The sequence below is a fragment of the Battus philenor genome, unplaced genomic scaffold (genome assembly GCF_028537555.1).
Source record: "Battus philenor isolate CCGP_79_NKW_IND1 unplaced genomic scaffold, ilBatPhil1.0.hap1 SCAF_21, whole genome shotgun sequence".
In the NCBI taxonomy this organism is placed as follows: Eukaryota; Metazoa; Arthropoda; class Insecta; order Lepidoptera; family Papilionidae; genus Battus; species Battus philenor.
In genome coordinates this window covers 5914338-5936031 of record NW_027181684.1, presented here as the reverse complement: position 1 = coordinate 5936031, position 21694 = coordinate 5914338, and the positions used below count along the sequence as shown (strand labels likewise).

General features: G+C 35.3%; 1 protein-coding gene across 1 annotated transcript in view; it reads left to right on the top strand.

Moving 5' to 3' along the window:
* para (paralytic) overlaps positions 1-21652 on the top strand; it is a 30901-nt gene extending 9249 nt beyond the window's left edge. Inside the window, exons 12-33 of the mRNA XM_068766454.1 lie at positions 675-918; positions 2201-2406; positions 3522-3630; positions 3983-4048; positions 5618-5895; positions 6132-6305; positions 7292-7454; positions 9212-9399; positions 9590-9794; positions 12683-12844; positions 13262-13377; positions 13462-13603; positions 14413-14681; positions 14983-15156; positions 16947-17069; positions 18180-18302; positions 18934-19128; positions 19533-19778; positions 20022-20292; positions 20374-20678; positions 20747-20950; positions 21029-21652. Of these exons, the coding sequence (XP_068622555.1) occupies positions 675-918; positions 2201-2406; positions 3522-3630; positions 3983-4048; positions 5618-5895; positions 6132-6305; positions 7292-7454; positions 9212-9399; positions 9590-9794; positions 12683-12844; positions 13262-13377; positions 13462-13603; positions 14413-14681; positions 14983-15156; positions 16947-17069; positions 18180-18302; positions 18934-19128; positions 19533-19778; positions 20022-20292; positions 20374-20678; positions 20747-20950; positions 21029-21652 (4587 nt within the window). The remainder of the gene's footprint in view (positions 1-674; positions 919-2200; positions 2407-3521; positions 3631-3982; positions 4049-5617; positions 5896-6131; positions 6306-7291; positions 7455-9211; positions 9400-9589; positions 9795-12682; positions 12845-13261; positions 13378-13461; positions 13604-14412; positions 14682-14982; positions 15157-16946; positions 17070-18179; positions 18303-18933; positions 19129-19532; positions 19779-20021; positions 20293-20373; positions 20679-20746; positions 20951-21028) is intronic.
* The last annotated feature ends 42 nt before the right edge of the window (positions 21653-21694 follow it).

The window sequence follows — 21694 nt, the reverse complement described above, 5'->3', positions numbered from 1 at the left end:
CACTTTTTTTGTGTCTTGAAGGTCCCCCACCCTGAACGCATTAATAAATACGGGCAGTTATCATATGGGCCACTGCGGGAGGGCTCACAGGTTTGTCCTTTAATCCTCTTTGGTGTTTGTGTACCCCTCCTTCCTCTTCCTTTTTAATAGGAAACAATCTTTTCGTTTTACTTTTTACTTTTGTCTCCTTTTCTCTTGGTACAATTGTTTTAAATGTTCTTAACAGTCCAGTTGCAGCAATTGCATGGAACAATTAATTCTTAATATCGATATTTTTTGTGACATGCTCTAATTTAAGCTCTATTATCGTGCATTGATGCAATAAGACGTAACCCGTTCTTATCATTTTCTCTAAACGTTTCTATTTCCTTGCTGACCTCATTTTACTTTTTCTTTGTTTATTAGCACATGAAAGTATAACAACACCGTTCTATAGAACCTTGATATTAACTATTACCATTAGGATTAGGTAAAGCCTCTGCAACCTAGCCCCCAAATCAGTACGTGATCCATTTCATTCATAACTCGATCTTAATTGAGGAACCATAGTATTGTAAAGAGAGACCATACCAGTAATTTAGATGAGTCAGTTGATAGTTTATCAGAACAAATGGAGAGTTAAAGGCGACAATAAGAACAAAATGCGCAAAACTAAAACTTTTATAACACGGCAGGCTTCATTATCACTGCCTGGATCACCATTCAATTTACGGCGCGGTTCCCGTGGATCTCACCAGATGGCACTCAGACCGAATGGAAGGTCCCGCTACCCACCGGGAGCAGACCGGAAGCCCCTTGTACTGTCCACGTACCTCGACGCGCAGGAACATTTGCCGTACGCCGACGACTCTAACGCAGTCACACCAATGTCTGAGGAAAATGGCGCTATTATTATACCGGTTTACTACGCTAATTTAGGTAAGTGATCTAAAAAATTCCTCTACTAATTTAATTGAGTATATAATGCTTGTTTGTGTCGGTATTTGTCTCGTAATTCTTTTTTAATACTTTTTTATGTATGATTTGATTTATTTATCAGTTATACTTTACGAATGAGAACATCATCATCATTCTATATCTCTCCTAAGTTGGATATGGGCCTTCCTCAATGTTTTACACCCTATAGAGGTCACAGCTCATCTATTCCGGCTGCTGCATTACGAGACGGAAGCAGAGTATCTGACATCTCTCTGATATATATGATGTTTCTCTTTCTCTCTTTACATCTTTCCGACCTTATACCCAAAATACAAATCTTGGAAGTTGTCCCAATAACTTTAACAAGTCTGATTAATGACAATCATACTTTACTTTCTATATCGTTTGCTGTCTTTTAGCTGATAGATGGACAACAATAATTCAGCTCTGTAAGTTATAGAAAGTGGATGTTACTGATTTTCGTCTTTAGATAAAGTTTGAGTTCACTTTAAGTAGTAATTCAGACGTGTTTCCCAACCTTTTTGTGTCATGCCTCACCTTGGTCTTTTTAAAATTCTTATGCCCACCCTTTGTAACACATGATTTATGATATAAAAAAAATAACTGTTTAATTAAGAAACTTAAATAATAGGTTTTAAGAAGAAATCTATATAAAAACAATGTATATATTTATTAAATCGATGAGTTTTACAACAGTTTTAACAGACACTTATTTCTAATTATCACCAACTGAATACTGTGGAACGGTACAGGAGTTGTGATTCAGGTGTTAGCAACTCCGTTGTTTAGCGAGATGATAAAACTTCTAAAGTTTCCCGTGGAGCCTACTGCCAGCCGCAGGCAAATTCATTTGACAATGCTAAACAACTTCTTGATAATTTGGTGTCATCAAGCGAAATTATACCTAATAATTTTTACCGCAACTATTGCCCCCGCCCCCGGGTGGGTCGAGCATCCCACAAAGGGAAATACTGGAGTAGTGTCTATCAATTTGTTTGATAAAGTTGGAACTCGCGTTATAACATCGGCTTTATTGTCATCGGTAAGTGCACCACTGACGGTCAAATTATTTAACACCTTTTAGGTCTATAACAAATACAACCATAGCTGCTTTGTGGTTATACATCAGTAAGTAGCAGTAAGATCCAGTCTCTGACGCATGACCTAAACATATATATACCTATACATTTATATGTCACAGAATTAAATGACTTCATTTGTATAACATTTTATAACAAGGTTTCAAACTTAATGTTTACAGGTTCACGGCATTCGTCGTACACGTCGCATCAATCGAGATTATCCTACACATCCCACGGCGACCTGCTGGGAGGAAAAGCTCAGACCAAAGAGGCACGGTTAAGAGGTCGTTCGGCATCTAGAAACCATAGTGTCACTTCGCAACCCCACGCCTACGCCTTACCAAGGCCAGATTCTTCGATCGCATCAAGACCTGTTAGAGAATATGTAAGTTTTGCAGAAACATATATCAATATCATATCAACCGTTAGATACTCACTAAAAGTAATGGCCTCGTCCTCGTCTTACGTTACCTGCATCCAAAGAATTCAAGGAACTTTTTCTACGTTGTCAGTTCACCTAGTGGAGAGCTTACCTATGCCGTGTCTAGTTGCTCACGATTGCTGTTGAGCTGAGTTGCACTCGACAACTTTGTGACCCTAAAGACCGTCGGTTGCTCGAGAAATTATTGAAGTTATGTCGGTTACCTTGGTCGGTGATGCTTCTGCGGATCTCCTTATTTCTGATTCAATGTCACAGTGAAGCTTCGGGCGTAGCACTCTCTATTGCCCTTTGAGTGACCTTGTGCCTTCTTTTAAGGCCCGTCATTGACGACCATAGTTGGTGTACGAAAAATATATAATGTATAAACATTTTTCTATTCGTATGGAATATTTGATTTAAATTCGAATCTTAAGGAATAGGAACGTAATATAAATTCCCCAGATCCAAATCCAAAAATAATCCATACTAAAAATTTCATAGATATTATAAATATTTTGGGAAGGAGTAGAGAAACAAAATACTTTAAGGAGAAACCCTTGTGTTCTTGGTAGTCTCTAAGGCCTTCATTTTTACTCATTTCCCAAACATGAATGCACATACTATGAGAAGCGCTGGTCGGAGCCTGTAATATATATAATATTACTTAATACTATAAGCAGAAGTGTAGAATTTACTAACATCCTACGAGGTGCTTTGTACGCAGTCGCATAGTGAATTAAAGCGACCAACAAATGTTTATGAACCTATCGATATTATCATCATCATATCTCACATTAGACGCCCGCTGCAAAGTATAGATTTCCCCAAAAAATCACAACGACGACCGGTCTGGCGCTGCCCGCGTCCAGAGATTTCCTCCGACCCTAACTATGTCGTCGTTCCACCTAACGTGTGGCCTACCTACACCGCGTCTACCAGCTCGTGGTCGCCACCCGAGAAACTTTCGACCCCAAAGGCTGTCGGGTACACGAGCTATGTGCCCCACCACTGTCATTCCTGAGCAATTCTTCGAGTTACGTCAGTGACTGGTTATTGACGTTATATTTTATACATTTCAGGATATGAGCACAACGGAGAGTACAGACGAAGCCGGGAAAGTTTTAAAACCATCCAATGATAATCCATTCATAGAGTCATCTCAACAGCCCAACATAGTAGATATGCGTGGTAAATTAGCATTCACTGTTTTAATTTTGATATAAAACAAATTTTATCTACACAACATAAATAAGCTAATATTTATGTTTTTTTATTTTATTTTAATCGTTATTGCGAAGTTAAAACAGTCAATCCATATGAGTGGGTGTTATTAATTTAATTGCGCAATGTTTAAAAAAGATCGCTTTTTTATTATTTTTTTAATAAGATTTCTAAAAGTAAAAATTTCAGGTTTTGCTTAAAGTTTTTAAGTCAGTTGCTACTGAATTACAATTATTTAACTTTAACTTTCATATTTCAATCGATCTCTGATCAAAATCATATCTCTTTTAATCATTTCTAATCAAAGAATTGTTTACAGATGTAATGGTCTTGAATGAAATCATCGAACAAGCCGGAAGACAAAGTCGGGCGAGCGAGCAGAACGGTACGGGAGTTGGCAAATTAAACAAATTTTGGTGTTAATAGTCTTTGTCGTTACTTCCTACTGCTGCCTTCAATGTCATTTCTTTCTTGTCTTGTTGTTTAACACATTACGTATAACTATTGAGAATTTCATTGACGTTTTCAGCAATGTGTGTCGCTTTATGAATGTATTATCAATCCTTTTAACCTTTTAAACACGCATTATATACACTCACTATACTACTATACAAATACACCACGTACACGAAACAATATGTATTTGCTCATTATGCTACAAAATGGCATAATTGGCAATATTAAAAGTTCTACGTAGGTGTCATTTATTACTGGTAATTTGTTGAATCCTTACGCACCTGCACTTTATATTAATAAATAATAGATTTTAACTTTTGAAATATTTCAAAATTTCTAAAAATTAGAACAAAAACGACATATTTGCCTTCATGTTTGCAAATTAAACTTGTCGAATTCTATTAGCCTCGTTAAATAAAATGACAATTAACGTTAGGTCTGAGTAGTGTCAATACTGTCGAGTAAACTAAAAAACTTTTATATCAATGAAAATTAACAAAACTTGTCAATCAAATAAATTTAGTTTAAATTTTTTTCAACGAAATGTTCCACGCACGTCATTGCAAATATGAAATTTAAACAAAGATCAAGCAATATCTCACTGCATGTTATTTATCTTTATTTTGGCTTCCAACTATTGGATTTTGTTCTGTTTCGTTATGTTGCTATAGAATGCTTCAATTATTTTTTGATGTTTAAACTTACATTTTGCCAGAAGGTAAGACGGTGATCGGTGACGTGAATTCACTGGTTAATATTTATTATATTTTAGCTATAAAACAATTATAAATAGTTCACTTCAATTTTGTTTAGTGTCACCTGCCATATCTATAGCTTTTGCATGACTATTTCATTGTGAAATGTGATATATATATGTAATTTCTCTTAGTTCATATTGTTTTCTAAAAAATAATTTTTAGGATTTTGTATTCGAATTTACAAGTTGTTAAAAAATAAAGAAATATTTGCTATGAAAATCTGCGACAATATTCTTGATATAATCTAAATTACGATATTCATATTTTTGGCCTTTTCATGAAAAAATTTACCACTACAAGAAGTATACTATACATCAGTAAACTAAACGTAGCAAAGCTTTATTGCAAGTTGCTGCAAATAAAAGACATGAACGGATAGCTGACAGTTCGATTCTCGTGACAAGCTCACGTTTTAGATTCCCATCTATAGCACATAGTACTTTTTGAGTAAAATATAGCTTTTTCATAACACAATATTCCATTTTTATTAGCAAAACTCAATAAGTTGCCTACATGCTCTGATAAATGACGACCTACTGTGCAACAAAAATATGAATATTGGTATAATTTTTAATTTGAATACCATTGGCGCCGAGGTGTTTAAATAACAGAACCTTTTTGCAACAGTTATTTAAATAACGCGGTCCAATAGGTATAAAAATAATGAGCGAATACTAACAAATTTATTTCTGTCTTCTCTCTTCAACACAAACACACCTACGGTAAACGGGGGGCAACAGTATCAGTGTACTACTTCCCAACAGCGGAAGACGATGAGGATGGACCCACGTTTAAGGAGAGACTCCTCGAGTGCTTGATGAAAGGAATCGACTTCTTCTGCGTGTGGGACTGCTGTTGGTTGTGGCTGGAATTCCAGAAGTACGTGGCGTTGCTCGTGTTCGATCCTTTCGTCGAGCTGTTCATCACACTTTGCATTGTTGTCAATACGTTATTCATGGCTTTGGATCATCACGACATGGACAAAGATATGGAAAAAGCTCTTAAGAGTGGCAATTACGTAAGTTCTTAAAGTTTGATCTTTAATATAGTTAAGCTGATCGTAAGTTATTTTCTATGAAATTTGATTCAACCACACGCAATTTTTTTTTCTTTAAAACCATTAAAATAAAAAACATGACATCATTTTGATGTCCTCTACATTGGTTTTATCTTTTAGTTTCGGCTTGCCTTTTAAAAATTCCGTTTATTTAAAATTCTAACAGAATGCCTAAGAATATCACAAATTCTTTACAGTTTTTCACAGCCACGTTTGGTATAGAAGCCATGTTAAAACTAATAGCCATGAGTCCGAAGTATTATTTTCAAGAGGGATGGAACATTTTTGACTTTATCATCGTAGCATTGTCGCTGCTGGAGTTGGGTCTGGAAGGAGTTCAGGGTTTGTCAGTGTTACGTTCTTTTCGATTGGTAAGTTTTACAAATATTTAAATTATTATTATTACTGAAACTATTTTTTTACTTTTAATTTCCTTACAATTAACTTCAAAGTAATATCAGATAATAATATTGAGTTTTTGAATCTTAACATTTTTAAAATGAGTAGTACAATCTATTAAGAAGTTTGAAGATAAACACAATGATTAAGTGACATTTTTGATTTACTGTAAATATGTGCAATGATGTATTTTCAGCTTCGTGTATTTAAACTGGCTAAGTCTTGGCCGGCGCTAAACCTTATAATATCCATAATGGGTAGGACAGTGGGCGCTTTAGGGAACTTGACCTTTGTACTTTGCATCATTATATTCATATTCGCGGTGATGGGAATGCAGTTGTTTGGGAAGAACTATACAGGTTCAATTTGAAAGAAAATTTAGCATCTCTAATTAATGATCTCAGCTTCATTATCGATTATTAAGCTTCACACTCCCTAATAATTTACACAGGGCTTTGGTTTAACCATTATTCATGAAGGACGAGAAGCTAGCGCAGTGGCTTTATAATAACTAAAGCGGCTCCATCGAACGAATGGACTCGAAGGGAGACATGTTATAAAGCTATACACGCAGCTTGAGATCATGAGTTGAGCTTTGCATCAAGTATTTTAGATTTGACATGCAGCTTCGCTTACCCTGGGTATTTTGATCAGGTCGTCCGCTGATGGGATCTATGTCTATTCTAGTATAAAAAAAATAATATTTCGATCAAACGACGACGGAACATAAATCCCGATCATACCGATAACGAATGCACACTTCGATAGGTTACTCCCGCACACATATGCATATTTTTATTCGATTCAGAATCACTTATCTTTTCCCTGGGATGGATTAATGAATTTTAGTCGATGCCCAGCGAGTGATTCGGGGTCTACGGAACAGAGAGCAGTAGCATAGGTGAAGCGCCGGTAAGCGAGCTTGTGTGACGCCTTGTTTCACAATTTGTAATTGCAGCTTCGAGTATTCAAATTGGCAAAGTCATGGCCGACACTTAATTTACTCATCTCTATAATGGGTAGGACGATGGGTGCCTTGGGCAACCTGACCTTCGTATTGTGCATCATTATTTTCATATTCGCGGTGATGGGTATGCAACTGTTCGGGAAAAATTACGTGGGTAAGTTTTATTGGTCGGATGTTGCATGTTCGTTGGTGTTTGGACTTGGCGGCGCAGGCCCGCTGAACTGCCAGTGAATGTACTTCATACCTATCCCTGTAGTAGGTACCTCTGCTTGCTTTGACGCAGTTGATTGCTACTGGATCCACTCTATTCAATTAACATTTTCATTTGATCTTTCGTTATTTACACAGCATGAAAATAGCGATGCCCGGGAGCTGTACTTGTCCTATTTACTAGCAAACTCGTGTCGTGAAATACATTCACTGCAATCACATAAAGTGTGGATGCAAATTGGAATCTCTGCCGTTAAGTTTTGCGTTCACCGTCGCTCCACACTTTACGCGGATCCACCGCCATGTTCCAATAGTACTTATAAAGTGTTGTGTGCGTCACACTGTTATGCTCAGTTTCCTGTTAGAAGATTGGCAAGATTCAATGTGGCCCTTCCAAGTGAGCCTTCACTTTAATATGTCTGTATATAAATTGTGTTAATATATTACCGGTTTCTGTGCCCCCAAAAAGGCGCCTCACTTGTGAAACGTTTATGCTAATTACCGCTTGTTTCATCTTACTTACTCTTCTGTTTTGGCACAAACCATTGTCGTTCAGATTTATTTATTATCTCTTCTCTTCTTTAAGCGCTTTTCTCTCTTTCTTGCTATGTGATGTGAAGTAAGTGTTTTTTTTTATTATTATGCATGTATTAGATATCAGATTTGGGAACGTACTTTTTTCTTAAATATTTACGGTTATAAGGATAATGACATATTATTACATAAGCATCGTATACGATGTATACATTGTACGAAACCCTTTTCTGAACATATACGCACACAGTATAATAATTTAATTAAAATCTATGACCCATAAGAGGGCCCAGTTAATTATAAATTTACTGTTTTCTTTTTTTAATGTTAAATCAAATATTACACACGTTTTTAACTTTAACAACATTATAACAACAACAAATAAGCTCTTCTTTCATTCTCTCAGTATGTATGCAGATGACATTGTGATATGTCGAAAGATATTGCTGCACTTGAAATAAGATGACGAACAGCATTTTTTGTATTATATAACAATATTCTCTAGTGTTGCAGCAAATATTAGTTGATTACATATTGATGCTTCGCTATTTTAATGACGTTGCAGATAATATTTTATTTGCTCCATGTCAGCATACGATGCAGGAGTAATAGATTCACGTTTTTTTTTATTCGTCGTTATTTTAGTAATCCGTATATTAATTTATTTGCACACAGTACAGTTAAAACATAATATCAAAATTGTAGGCATAAGCTGGGACTGCTGTCTAGTTTCCGAAAAATATTCTATAACAATAATACTTCTACATCTTATGCTGACTTTTCTCTATGGATTCGGCTTATAAAAATGCTTACTCTTTATGCACGTGTAACTATCTAAATATAAAGAACTTTTCTGAAATTTATTTATGCTTTCTTTATTAATATAAATGAACTTAATATATTCAAACATCATCCGTTTTCTCAAGTTATAATTTATAAAGTAAATTTACTTATTGTCTTATTGTTCAATTTTTAAGTAAAAAACAAAAAAGTTGAAATTTAACATATCGTCTCTCAACGATGTTAAACAATATTTTACTTGTACGCACGCAATATACTTTTACTTTTTCTGACAATAACAAATATTTTCAAATGATATTGGAGTCCGTTTTATAACAGTAACAGAAAACTATTTACAAATGTTTAGTTATGATTATTGATATCCAGATTATGTGGACCGATTCCCGGACGGTGACCTTCCGCGGTGGAACTTTACGGACTTCATGCACAGCTTCATGATTGTGTTCCGCGTACTCTGCGGGGAGTGGATTGAGAGCATGTGGGACTGTATGCTGGTGGGCGACGTCTCTTGCATACCTTTTTTCCTCGCCACCGTTGTTATCGGGAATCTTGTGGTTAGTATCATCAATTTTAACCCACAGTTAACCTATTATTAACTAGGAAGTTTATGAATAATTATATACATTTTTATTTGCGTGCAAAGTTTGGATGCCTATCCCACATTAACCAACAATCATATATTAATCATTATTTGTGCACATTTATGTTAATCATTATATGTTAATAAAATAAGTTGTTTTTCAGGTACTTAATCTTTTCTTGGCCCTGTTACTTTCCAACTTTGGATCGTCAAGTTTGTCGACACCAACCGCTGATCAAGACACCAATAAAATCGCTGAAGCATTTAACAGAATATCTAGGTTCATAGACTGGGTCAAGCGTAACGTGGCCGATATACTCAAACTGCTTAAGAACAAACTAACAAATCAGATAGCCATACATGCTCCTGGTAAGATGCGTTGAATTCTGTCGTTCATGTAGCATGTTTGTGTTAGACCCTTGCTTGTCAATTGTGTTATTATATGTTAACCTCGTCTTACTAATTACTCTGTTTTAGAATTAGTCGATTTGTATTCATTATCAACAGCAGTGATGTTCCTAATTTTGAATTAGTCCCCGGGTTGTGCTAATATGAATATAATTTGAAGTTAATTTAACCCGTAAAATTTTGAGAATAATGTTTCCTTTTGACGGTTGTTGTCAAAAAATACGAGACTGTTTTTATTTGTGCTATATTAAAGCAGGCCCGTGTAGTTTCAAAACAGGTTTTGTGTCTCATAACTTTGGGTACAGCTGGTGTTTCAATTCAAACTCGCCGCTTAGGCCATGTCGTAAAAGCTATGACCACCTTCGACGTCCAGGTCTTTTTTCAGCCCTGTACAAACAGTTGTCTACTGCGATATAAAAGAAATACATATTCTGATTATTGTTCATGCGCCAAAAACCCACGTTATAAATAATTAACAGTAAATAGACAACTAATTAAAATACATGTAAAATAGCATGATGTTTGTGTGTGTATTTGTAAAGATATATTATGGTTTTAGCATGTGTGGAGTTTAAATTAAGGGTTGTCACCTATTAAACAAAAATTGAAAAACTACTCAAAATATTTTGGTACGCATATTATTTAAAATACTTATAGATGAACAATATAATATATTCTTGATTCCATTTTATGGTGAGGACCCTTTATTGTACTATGTGATATGTATTGTCCATATATGTCACCGCTGGCCGTTACTTAGGCCCTCGCAGCCAAGTGTAGATTTCAGACCTGTCGATCTTTTATAACTTTTTGTTGTAACCTGTACTCCTTCGATGTCATATGTAATGTTTCATTTCATTTTTGTAAGAGTTGTTAAATTGGTCTCAACATTTTTTTTGTTTGCTAATCAATAAATTAACGATTCATTATAGTTTACCTATCAAATATAAAATCACTTTTCATCCTTTTGCTTTACAGTTTTACTATAGACCATTTTATTGTTAATCGTTAAGCAAAAACTTTTCAAAAATAGATGTTATATAGTATATAATATAACACCCACCGATTTGAACTAAACCCAGGTGATATATGTAGTAGTGATGATGTAGCACTTTTTTGTAAAATATTACAGATACTCGTAACTACGAATTTATCATTGCAAAGTCCTATCAGAACAACTAATTAAATTTGATTGCTATTTCCAATGAATTTAAGAACTAAGTGTAGAACGATTATTTATATTTAATATTTTTATATGAATCATGAATTTTAAACTCTTATCAGAAGATTCTAGAACCACTTGAAAAATAACGTATTTTTACAAGAGTATTTCATTTTATTGAAGTAAAGTAAACAAGCAGTGTAATAAATACAAAAATTATTTGTAACATAATATGAAAACGTTTCCAACATCAAATGAGAACAGCTACAAGTCTGAAAAGCAGAACAGTAGTAGTCTTTATTATGTCACTAAGTTATATTCAATACAGATGAGTCATTTTTATCGTTTAATTATTAAAGTAAAATTTACGAGTACTAAAGTCTGAAAGAAAGATGATTCATAAAAATTATTTCTAAAACTTAGCGTCTATCTCTTTACGTCATCTTTAAATTTCTTTATAAATAAAAATATAAAAAGCTTCCTTTTTTCGTGATATATATCAAGCAAGTCTTATTGTTACTTTCGTTCATTAAATTCAAGGTCGTGTCATTTTTTAACTATGGACAAAATAACTAATTTATAAATATAACCTCGCTGGACGTACCGTATCTAAAGCGGAACTTTAAAATATTCGCATCGCTGTTTGCCATTACTGATAATTTTAATCACAGTGCTATCTTTACAATAATTATTATTTTAAATAATTGCGACTAATTTAATACTCTTACTGCCTATTTTATTATATAACAACAATTCTTGACATTAGTTTTAAAAATGAAAAAACTGCAACGCTTTCAATGTGTGTCGGTTTGTGCATGTTTATGTAAACAATGTTTTGGGTGTTGTGTGTAATTTAGTTCGTATTTAGTTGCAATATATGTTATACAATTGTCATGATTAAAAATTTATAACATTTAAGATTTAGGCTATAAAATATTTTTTTTTGTAACAGCTGTCATAAATCTTTAATAACAACTGAAAAACTAATTATAAACTTAGGTTAATTGATAAATGTCTTTAAATATAACATATAATTGTCTGAAATATTACGGAGCTCCAACAAATATTATTAGTACAAACATCCAGGAAATTTAGTTTCCTAATAAACATTGTTTATAATATTTTCAAATATTATATAATTATAATATAGCACCTACAGTGACATAAAACGACAAAATAATTAAAAATTTTATGATATTTTTAATAAAAATTCAAATCAAACATATATATATAATATCTATGATACACATTATTTTCATGAAAATCTCTTAAGGACATCATATCATTGATATGAACTGCTAATATCAAAATTTGAGGGCCGTATTTTAACAATCCTATGTTATCTCAATAAACAAGGCTGAAAAATAATTAAATATAGCTGATAAACTATAACTCTTAATTAATATATCAAGAATCTAAATTTGCATAATTTCAATAATTAAAAATATTTATATTTATAACAATTATAAATTATTTTGTAATTTATTAGTAAAATTATTCACTTGGTATGATGTATGAAAAGAGTGGAAGGTAGAAGGTAGGTTATATATAACGTTACGAATAAAATTCAATATTATGACTATAGAAGTTGTATTGATAAGTACATATTGTAAGTTATTTCGTCCTGGTCTGATTTCTATGCTTGGGTGCTGGCGGCGTTGACGTACGGTGGAATGACGCAAATTAGGCTTAAAAGCGGCTTTATGTGGTCGCTGTGTCTCCTCAGAGCGAGTCGACAACGAATTAGAACTAGGCACCGACATCGACGACGGAGTCCTGTATAAAGACAAGAAATTAAAAGACCAAGTTGAAGTTGCGATCGGCGACGGAATGGAGTTCACAATACCAGGTACTTTGCACTGAAATAATGTAATTTGTACAATACGTAATGGAACTAGAATTGACCTTTTGGTGTAGAATACCTCAGGTGTAGGTGAAGAATTTTTCTATCCTAATTGAAATAAATTACTATTGGGTGAAGTAAACCATATCACTGATCCTCATGGAAAGCCATTATAGAATGCGTGTATTTATCAAAGCTACTTGGATCTTTATACATGTGCGGTAATAACGTCGTGGAAAGTTAATACAGTCGCGCGACGTACAAGTTATCGTCCTGTTCTACTACAGCCTTTGCTCAAAGTCCGTCGTCTATCAAGGTGATTACTTAGGCGGCGGTCGGGATCCACAACATAGCAAGTGGCCAGTAAAATATGAAGGTTAAAATGGTAACTGCAGACTTTTATAGAATTACTATTACTTTCAGGTGACAATAAATACAAGAAAGGAAAGATATTGATCAATAACATTAACGCTATAACGGACAATCATACCGATAATCGCATCAACTGTGAACTTAATCATCATGGATATCCTATACAGGTATATCTCTATCTATATAGGTAAATATCAGCACATGTATTATAGTAATCTCTCGTGATAAATTATAAATCTCAATATCATCAGGATGACGACACGATTAGTCAGAAATCATACGGAAGTCATAAGATAAGATCTTTCAAGGACGAAAGTCATAAAGGTTCAGCGGATACGATAGACGGCGAAGAGAAGAAGGATGCAAGCAAAGAAGAATTGGGCTTAGAAGAAGGTTTGCAAATGAATTTAAAACTTTGCTTTTTACTGCAGCCAAATTTTTATGATTTCATGGTGTTTGGCACTGGTCGGTGTAACATCTCCTGAGGAGGCCCGAGGAGGGGTGAAACACGTGTAGAGTAAATTAACGGTGGTAGTTGTGTTTTTCATTGTTTACCGCACGCGCATTTATCAGCGGGCCGGCGGGCGGTGTACTTCATTGCACGACTACTGCTGCATAGCGGAAGTAGCTATATATTAGCCCCTTTCTTAGTTTTGTCACACTGTTTTAACAAATTACTTTAAATCGATCCATTACTATTAATAAATATCCATGTTATTTATATAATTGGTGAACTCAAGGGCGTTGATAAAAAATCACAAAAATCCAGTCTGAGTTTATTGTAGGCTTTTCTCAAATCACTTTGAAAACTTACCGAACGTAGATTTATTTTAAGTTTTTGAGAGTTCGTTAAAAGTCAATTAGGTCAATTCAAGTAGGTTTTATAAAACTAGGTGCTACTGGTATTCCTCTCTTGGTTGCCACAAATGATACCAGTAAATGCAAATAAATAAATAAATATATATATATATATATATATATATATATATATATATATATGGTGAGAACACGGAAACACGAACTGGTATTCAATATTTTTTTTGAAAAGTATCTTGATTATAGCGAATTATCAGATATCCTTTTTTTTGACTACACTTTAACATTAACATTGTCTATATCGCAATCAGACGCTGATGTAATATTACTGTATATTATTTATTGTTATTGATTTTAACAAATATTTATTATGCATGTGCTCATAGAAATGATAGAAGAAGAGGAGGATGGTAAACTTGACGGACTGGGGAAACATGATATAATTGTGGCCGCGGATGAAGACGTTGTAGACGACACACCAGCTGATTGCTGCCCTGAGCCATGTTACCAGCGTTTTCCGTTCCTGGCAGGAGACGACGAATCACCCTTCTGGCAGGGTTGGGCAATGCTTCGACTAAAAACTTTCAGACTTATCGAAAACACGTACTTTGAAACCGCTGTTATAACTATGATCTTGTTAAGTAGTTTAGCTCTGGTAAGTATCTTTAACATCGTGTTTCAATTATTATTCCTAGTGATTGAGGAACGTGACCAAACATATCAGTCTCCGCTACCATTTTCCTCCAGGTTTTGCTTTCGGAAATATTATGGAGCCGTGCACAATGGTGTTGCTCCCTTGTAATTGCGCTAGTTCAAAAGTCACAATATTAATGGAGTTCTTAGTGTAGTATAGAATATTAGTGCCAATTGGAGGATACAAGATTATAATACATTATAAAATATTAAAGATGATACTCCGTTTCGTTTACGTTTAAATTTTTATTTGTGTTTTACAGGCTTTGGAAGATGTTCATCTACCGCATAGACCGATTCTTCAAGATATTTTGTATTACATGGATCGAATCTTTACCGTCATATTCTTCATTGAGATGTTGATAAAGTGGCTGGCGCTTGGATTTCAGAAATATTTTACTAACGCATGGTGCTGGCTTGATTTCATCATAGTCATGGTAAGCACCTATAACATTTTCAATTTTCAAATAATATGTTAGTTAAAATTACAACTTCATAATAAGATTTTTTAAAATATTTTATAATTCGTTTAATTAGGAAAAAATAAAAAAAACCTTCTATTTTCACATACCTCTTAAATTTTCAATGTGTTTGTACTTTGAGAAGTGTTAATTATATTTTCTTAGTGAGAAATAAAAATTATTGATAATAAACCGTACTTACATATTTACATAACAATAACGTCGTTTAAGATACCTTCACAAAATAACTATTACATCGGTCCTATTTATTTACACACTGAAAATTTTATGAACGGATTCTAATGACTATATATCGTAGCCGTTTCGTTTTCTTTCTTTTCCTAGGCCTTCACTACTATTTCAGGCTATACGTCAGTCTAAAGTGTAATTTAAAACAATTCGCTCTACGAGACAGGCTGTGCTTAGAGTGTTTTTGAATCAGTAGGTTTTAATGTAATTTCGAATGTGAATGAAAAAAAAATATTATTAATAATCGCTCATCTCATGTTAGGTATTGAGATTAGTTATTAATTATCGGATAGAAGATAAATACGCTAACCCTGCGAAGCTGTAGTACATAGCGGATAGCCGAGCCTCCCACAGGGGCCCCAAGCTTCGCTACTTTAAAAGAAGTTTTAGACTATGCGTCCTCTGCGCCCTTACGCCTCAGATGGGATTTGCAAATGGCACTCGGGCACTAATAAAAGCTAGATTAAAAGAAAAAATAAATTAATTCTCTTAAGTTATATTTCACCACAATCTTGGCCGTGGACTGTATGCTGTAGACCATTAACTACGGCTATATAATTAACCATGCCATAACGTAATGAAAGCTGCGAGTAGGCAATATGAATGACGAGAATGTCGCGTTAGTTGTCGCTCATAAACCACGGGGCCGTGATGGCGGGCGCTGACGACATCCCGGCGTTTCGGTCCATGCGCACATTGCGCGCTCTGCGACCTCTCCGCGCTGTCTCCAGATGGGAGGGGATGCGCGTGAGTACGCGCTCTCGACATTTGCCTACCCGACAAGGTCCTTAACGCTGCCCATTGATAATTAAAATGTACATTGAGTTTACGGTTTGTCATTTACATTGTTTTTATAAAAGACAGATCAATGTGCAGCGTTACTTAGAAGCGAAAGCTTTGACTGTTCGATGTTATCTGCAGTGGAGACTCGGTTCCCGCTGACTCGAGCTCCTGATGTCTCATTTGTTGTATGTGGTTTCGACGTTTGCTTCCATTTTCTATGAATTACTGTGACAATTTCTTCGCTGTACACAACGTTGTTTAAAACGTCTTGCCGTCAAATCCTAAACTGTCCGATTGCATGCATTTTTTTTAAATGATGTGAACAATCTGTGTCAAATCTGCTCTGAATGCTATTGGTGTTATAATTTTATGTAAATAATTTATTTATGGTATATATCTTTTAAATATTTATTATAATATTTATTTTTAAATGTCTGGATGTTCCTATTTAATCGTGTGTTCATTGTGCTTTCCCAGCTTTTTTACCGGGCTCTGCTTATAGGTGTAAAACATGAAACGTTGGGATTAGTTACATTGTCGTCGTCTGCATTCGGCATTTTCTCAATGATTTATAAGTTCATATTGATTCGTCATCCAGTATTGGATTATCAGAAACTTGTCAATTTTTGTTTCCAGGTCTGATTATCTACTTGACAATTGGGAACGACTATAGATTCTTAAGTGATTGTAATATTTCTTTCTTGTGTTCTCAATCTGCATGTTGATTTCATCAGGTATCGCTTATAAACTTCGTAGCGGCGCTTTGTGGCGCCGGAGGCATTCAGGCGTTCAAAACGATGCGAACGCTCCGCGCCCTGCGCCCACTCAGGGCCATGAGCCGTATGCAGGGCATGAGGGTATGTACGCCTGCGTGGACTCGCCACTTCACTTTCGACGTACATTGATGCTGTTTCATTAATTCCTGATATTCATAGCGAAAAATGTATAAATACATTACAAGTTAACACCACACGTACCACGGCCATCAGGAATACATTGTTGAGTCTTACACTATTATATTGGTTAACATAGTCAAATAGCTTACACATTTCTACTTTACATCAAAACAAAGAAAGTTTATTATCCTTATGTTTTACGCCATTAGGACACTAAACTTTTATGTTTTGTAATATATTATGCACATACACCAGCGCTACATAATGTTACACGTAGATCAAGTCTTTACAAAAGTTTCGAAATCACGTATTACTCAATCATTTTATCAGTAATTGGATATGATTTTTGTAGCTAAATCTTTTTTGAAATTGTATCAAGTATCAAGCTCATAGCATTAGTCGAATCGATTCTTCAACGATTGGGGAATCATTTTGACAAGTCCGATGGCACCCTGGAATGGCTTCGTATCATCTCGATTCGTCTCATCTTTTTTAAAGCAATTCGAAAGGTTTCACGTCGGCAAATGTTTCATATCATTTTTGGACCATCTTTTCTCTTGAATCGTATCTATATAGCATTACTTTCCTAGTTTTTATATTGTCTTATTTTAGATACCGCACTTTAGATTTTCCTTCTTGCAAGAACATCATAGGATCTACTTGAATTCGCATGTGTTAGTACGTACGATTTTGTCGCAATACGTTGATTTGTGAGCGGTAAGTTAGTTCCATAGTTGCTGTCAGAGGCCGAACCGCTTGCCGATGTGCTTTTTTATTTATGCATGAGTATATTAACAATGTTTTTCGCTTAAGCAAGTATAATTGATGTACATGCAAATTATCAACGTTTTAGATGCGATTACAATAAAAATTGCAAGAAAACCCTTGTACCGATTGATTTTTGCACCAAAAGAGAATGACTATGAAGCTATTGTATTTGTTTAGTAACAATTAATTTAAATAATGTAACAGAAGAATTTTCCTCTGTAACAAATAATTCGCTGCCAATAATAATACAAAGTAAATTTACTCTCCAATTTCGCTTAGTTTACGCTGTCGTTTCGTGCACAGGTGGTAGTGAACGCGCTAGTGCAGGCTATACCATCCATCTTCAACGTGCTCCTTGTCTGTCTAATATTCTGGTTAATCTTTGCAATCATGGGCGTGCAACTTTTTGCTGGAAAATATTTCAAGGTTTGTATTACAAAGAAGTATACATCTTGTTACGTTTTAGCTTTGATTTTTTAATAAATCATCACCAACTCCTGAATAGCACATAAAATTACGTAAGTAAAATTAAAGCCTAGTCAAATTGATTTACAATTAGAGTACTTATTTTGCTATGACCTTAGTAATACGGAAAAGGTGAGGATGTAGTCCGTACCATGAATATAAAGGATGATTAATTATAGTTTTAAAGTTTTAGAGGGGTGAACTTATACCTCATTTTCTATCAATTAATGTATGATCAATTAATCAATGGTTTCAAAAGCGTTTTCATAATTAATAAACAATTAATAACAGTTATTAAAATTAAAAACTGTTTACCATCTAAACCTATAGCCTGTCAGAAGTTATCAGAATGTTCCGGTTCAATAGAAAAAGTACATATTTAAGAGTGATCACTTTACACTGATTGGAAGTAAGTGTAAAGGGTTTTTTCGCTGACAAATGAATGATACATTCACCCCCTTTTGGTTAAAATTGTGAAGAATCAAAGCCTTTACCTGATATTTTTCTCTTAGTGTGGCTCTTTTTACTCAAAATACTCGACGTTTAACTTAATTATGCAGAAATGTTAATAATTATTGTGCTAACATTTTAGTGCGTGGACTTAAATCACACAACACTGAGCCACGAGATAATACCAGACAGAAATGCGTGCATCTTGGAAAATTACACCTGGGAGAACTCACCCATGAACTTCGATCACGTTGGCAAAGCATACTTGTGCTTATTCCAAGTGGCCACATTTAAGGGTTGGATCCAGATTATGAATGACGCAATCGATTCAAGAGAGGTAATTTCTCTTTTATGGTTTAATCTCATATACCTACCTAACCTACTGTAAAAGAAGATTTCTAATATTTAAAAACGAGTCTATTAACATGCTATATGTTGTATTTTTACACATAACTTATGTTTATTTGGTTTATCTACTTGTAACATTTATATAACTTTGGGTATTGCCACTTAAAATATTTTTACAGCTTTAAATTTGAATAATTATGAAAAATAACGTTTATCATATTTTATATTTTTGCCATTTAATTTAGAAAATAGTTAAGCAATGTTTGCATTGCTCCTTTCACTTTGATATTCAATTAACATTACATAAAAATTTACAATCTTTATTAAGATGACGTCAAAAAAGTAAAACTATAACTTTACAGCTTAATAAACCAAACCATTTGTACTTTGTAGGTGGGACGGCAACCTATTAGAGAGACCAATATCTACATGTATCTGTACTTTGTGTTCTTTATTATATTCGGCTCATTCTTCACTCTGAATCTATTCATCGGTGTGATCATCGACAACTTCAATGAACAGAAGAAAAAAGCTGGAGGCAGTCTCGAGATGTTCATGACTGAAGACCAAAAGAAATACTATAACGCCATGAAGAAAATGGGTTCTAAAAAACCTTTGAAGGCTATTCCAAGACCAAAGGTAAACAAACAATCTCATAATTTTGTCTTTAAATTTAACAAGCTATTAGCTTTGTGACAAAGTTCCTGGCTTCTATATTAAAAAAAAAAATCTTTACGCAGGTAATCAAGTATTTATGCTTTATTACAAGAGTTCTGATATGCTTTGCACTACGAGTATGATGTAACATGTGACTGTATATAGTCATACATAATTTTCGAAACAAAGGTTTTACTCAGCTAATACATTTTCATGTTTCTTTAGTGGAGACCACAGGCGATCGTTTTCGAAATCGTAACGGACAAAAAATTCGACATGATCATTATGCTGTTCATCGGATTCAACATGTTAACAATGACCTTGGACCACTACCAGCAGTCTGACACATTCAGTGCTGTGCTCGACTACCTCAACATGATCTTTATCGTCATATTCAGCTCCGAATGTCTCTTGAAGATATTTGCTTTGCGCTACCACTATTTCGTAGAACCGTGGAACCTTTTCGACTTCGTCGTTGTGATGTTCTCTATTCTGAGTGAGTACAACAAATTTGGTTTGATTAATGAGTTTAATTAATGATAACCTTTTCAAAATAAACACGTTTTTGTATTTCTAGGTTTGGTGCTGAGTGACATCATAGAGAAATATTTCGTATCTCCTACTCTCCTGCGTGTAGTAAGGGTAGCGAAAGTCGGTCGAGTGTTGCGGCTTGTAAAGGGAGCTAAGGGTATCCGGACGCTGCTATTCGCCTTGGCGATGTCTTTACCCGCGCTGTTCAACATCTGTTTGCTGTTGTTCCTGGTTATGTTCATTTTCGCAATATTCGGAATGTCATTTTTCATGCACGTGAAGAATAAAGGTGGCCTTGACGACGTTTACAACTTTAAAACTTTCGTCCAGAGTATGATTCTACTATTTCAGGTAAAAATTATAGTGGATAATATGTTTGAACTAAAAACATTGCAATTAATATTTGTTGAAATTCTTAGATGTCAACTTCCGCTGGATGGGATGGTGTTTTGGATGGCATTATTAACGAGGAAGAATGCGATTTACCAGATAACGAACGAGGATCGCCCGGCAACTGCGGTTCCGCTACTATCGGCATCACATACTTACTGTCTTATCTAGTCATATCCTTTCTCATCGTCATCAACATGTACATCGCCGTTATTCTCGAAAACTATTCTCAGGTAATGAACATATGTATTTAGATAATGTTTTTGAAAAGTAAATGTACGTAATCATTAATATTAATTTTAAAATTTCAGGCAACGGAAGATGTACAAGAGGGGTTGACCGACGACGATTACGACATGTACTATGAAATATGGCAACGGTTCGATCCCGACGGAACTCAGTACATCCGCTACGACCAATTGTCAGACTTCCTCGATGTGCTCGAACCGCCTCTACAGATTCATAAGCCTAACAAATACAAAATAATATCTATGGATATTCCTATATGTCGAGGCGATATGATGTTCTGCGTAGATATTCTGGACGCACTTACAAAAGATTTCTTCGCACGAAAAGGCAACCCGATAGAGGAGACTGGTGATTTGGAGGTCGGACGGCCGGACGAGGCGGGATATGAGCCGGTGTCATCGACGCTATGGCGGCAGCGTGAGGAGTATTGCGCGCGGTTGATACAGCACGCATGGCGGCGGCACCGGCGCGCACACGACGAGCCGGCCGGCGAGGGCAGCGTCGGCGGCGGCGGCAGCGAGGCGGGCGCTGGCGCGGGCAGCGCGGGAGGCGAGGGCAGCGTAGGCGGCGCGGGCGGCGACGGCGCGCCTACGGCCGTGCTGCTAGACGGCGTAGCGGGCAATGGGCACCGCGTGGTGCTGCAGGTGCGGCCGCCGGACCCGGCGCCGCCGCCCGCGCCCGTCTGACCCGCGCTGGCGCTCGCGCTGCTGCCTGCGCTCGTGGACGGC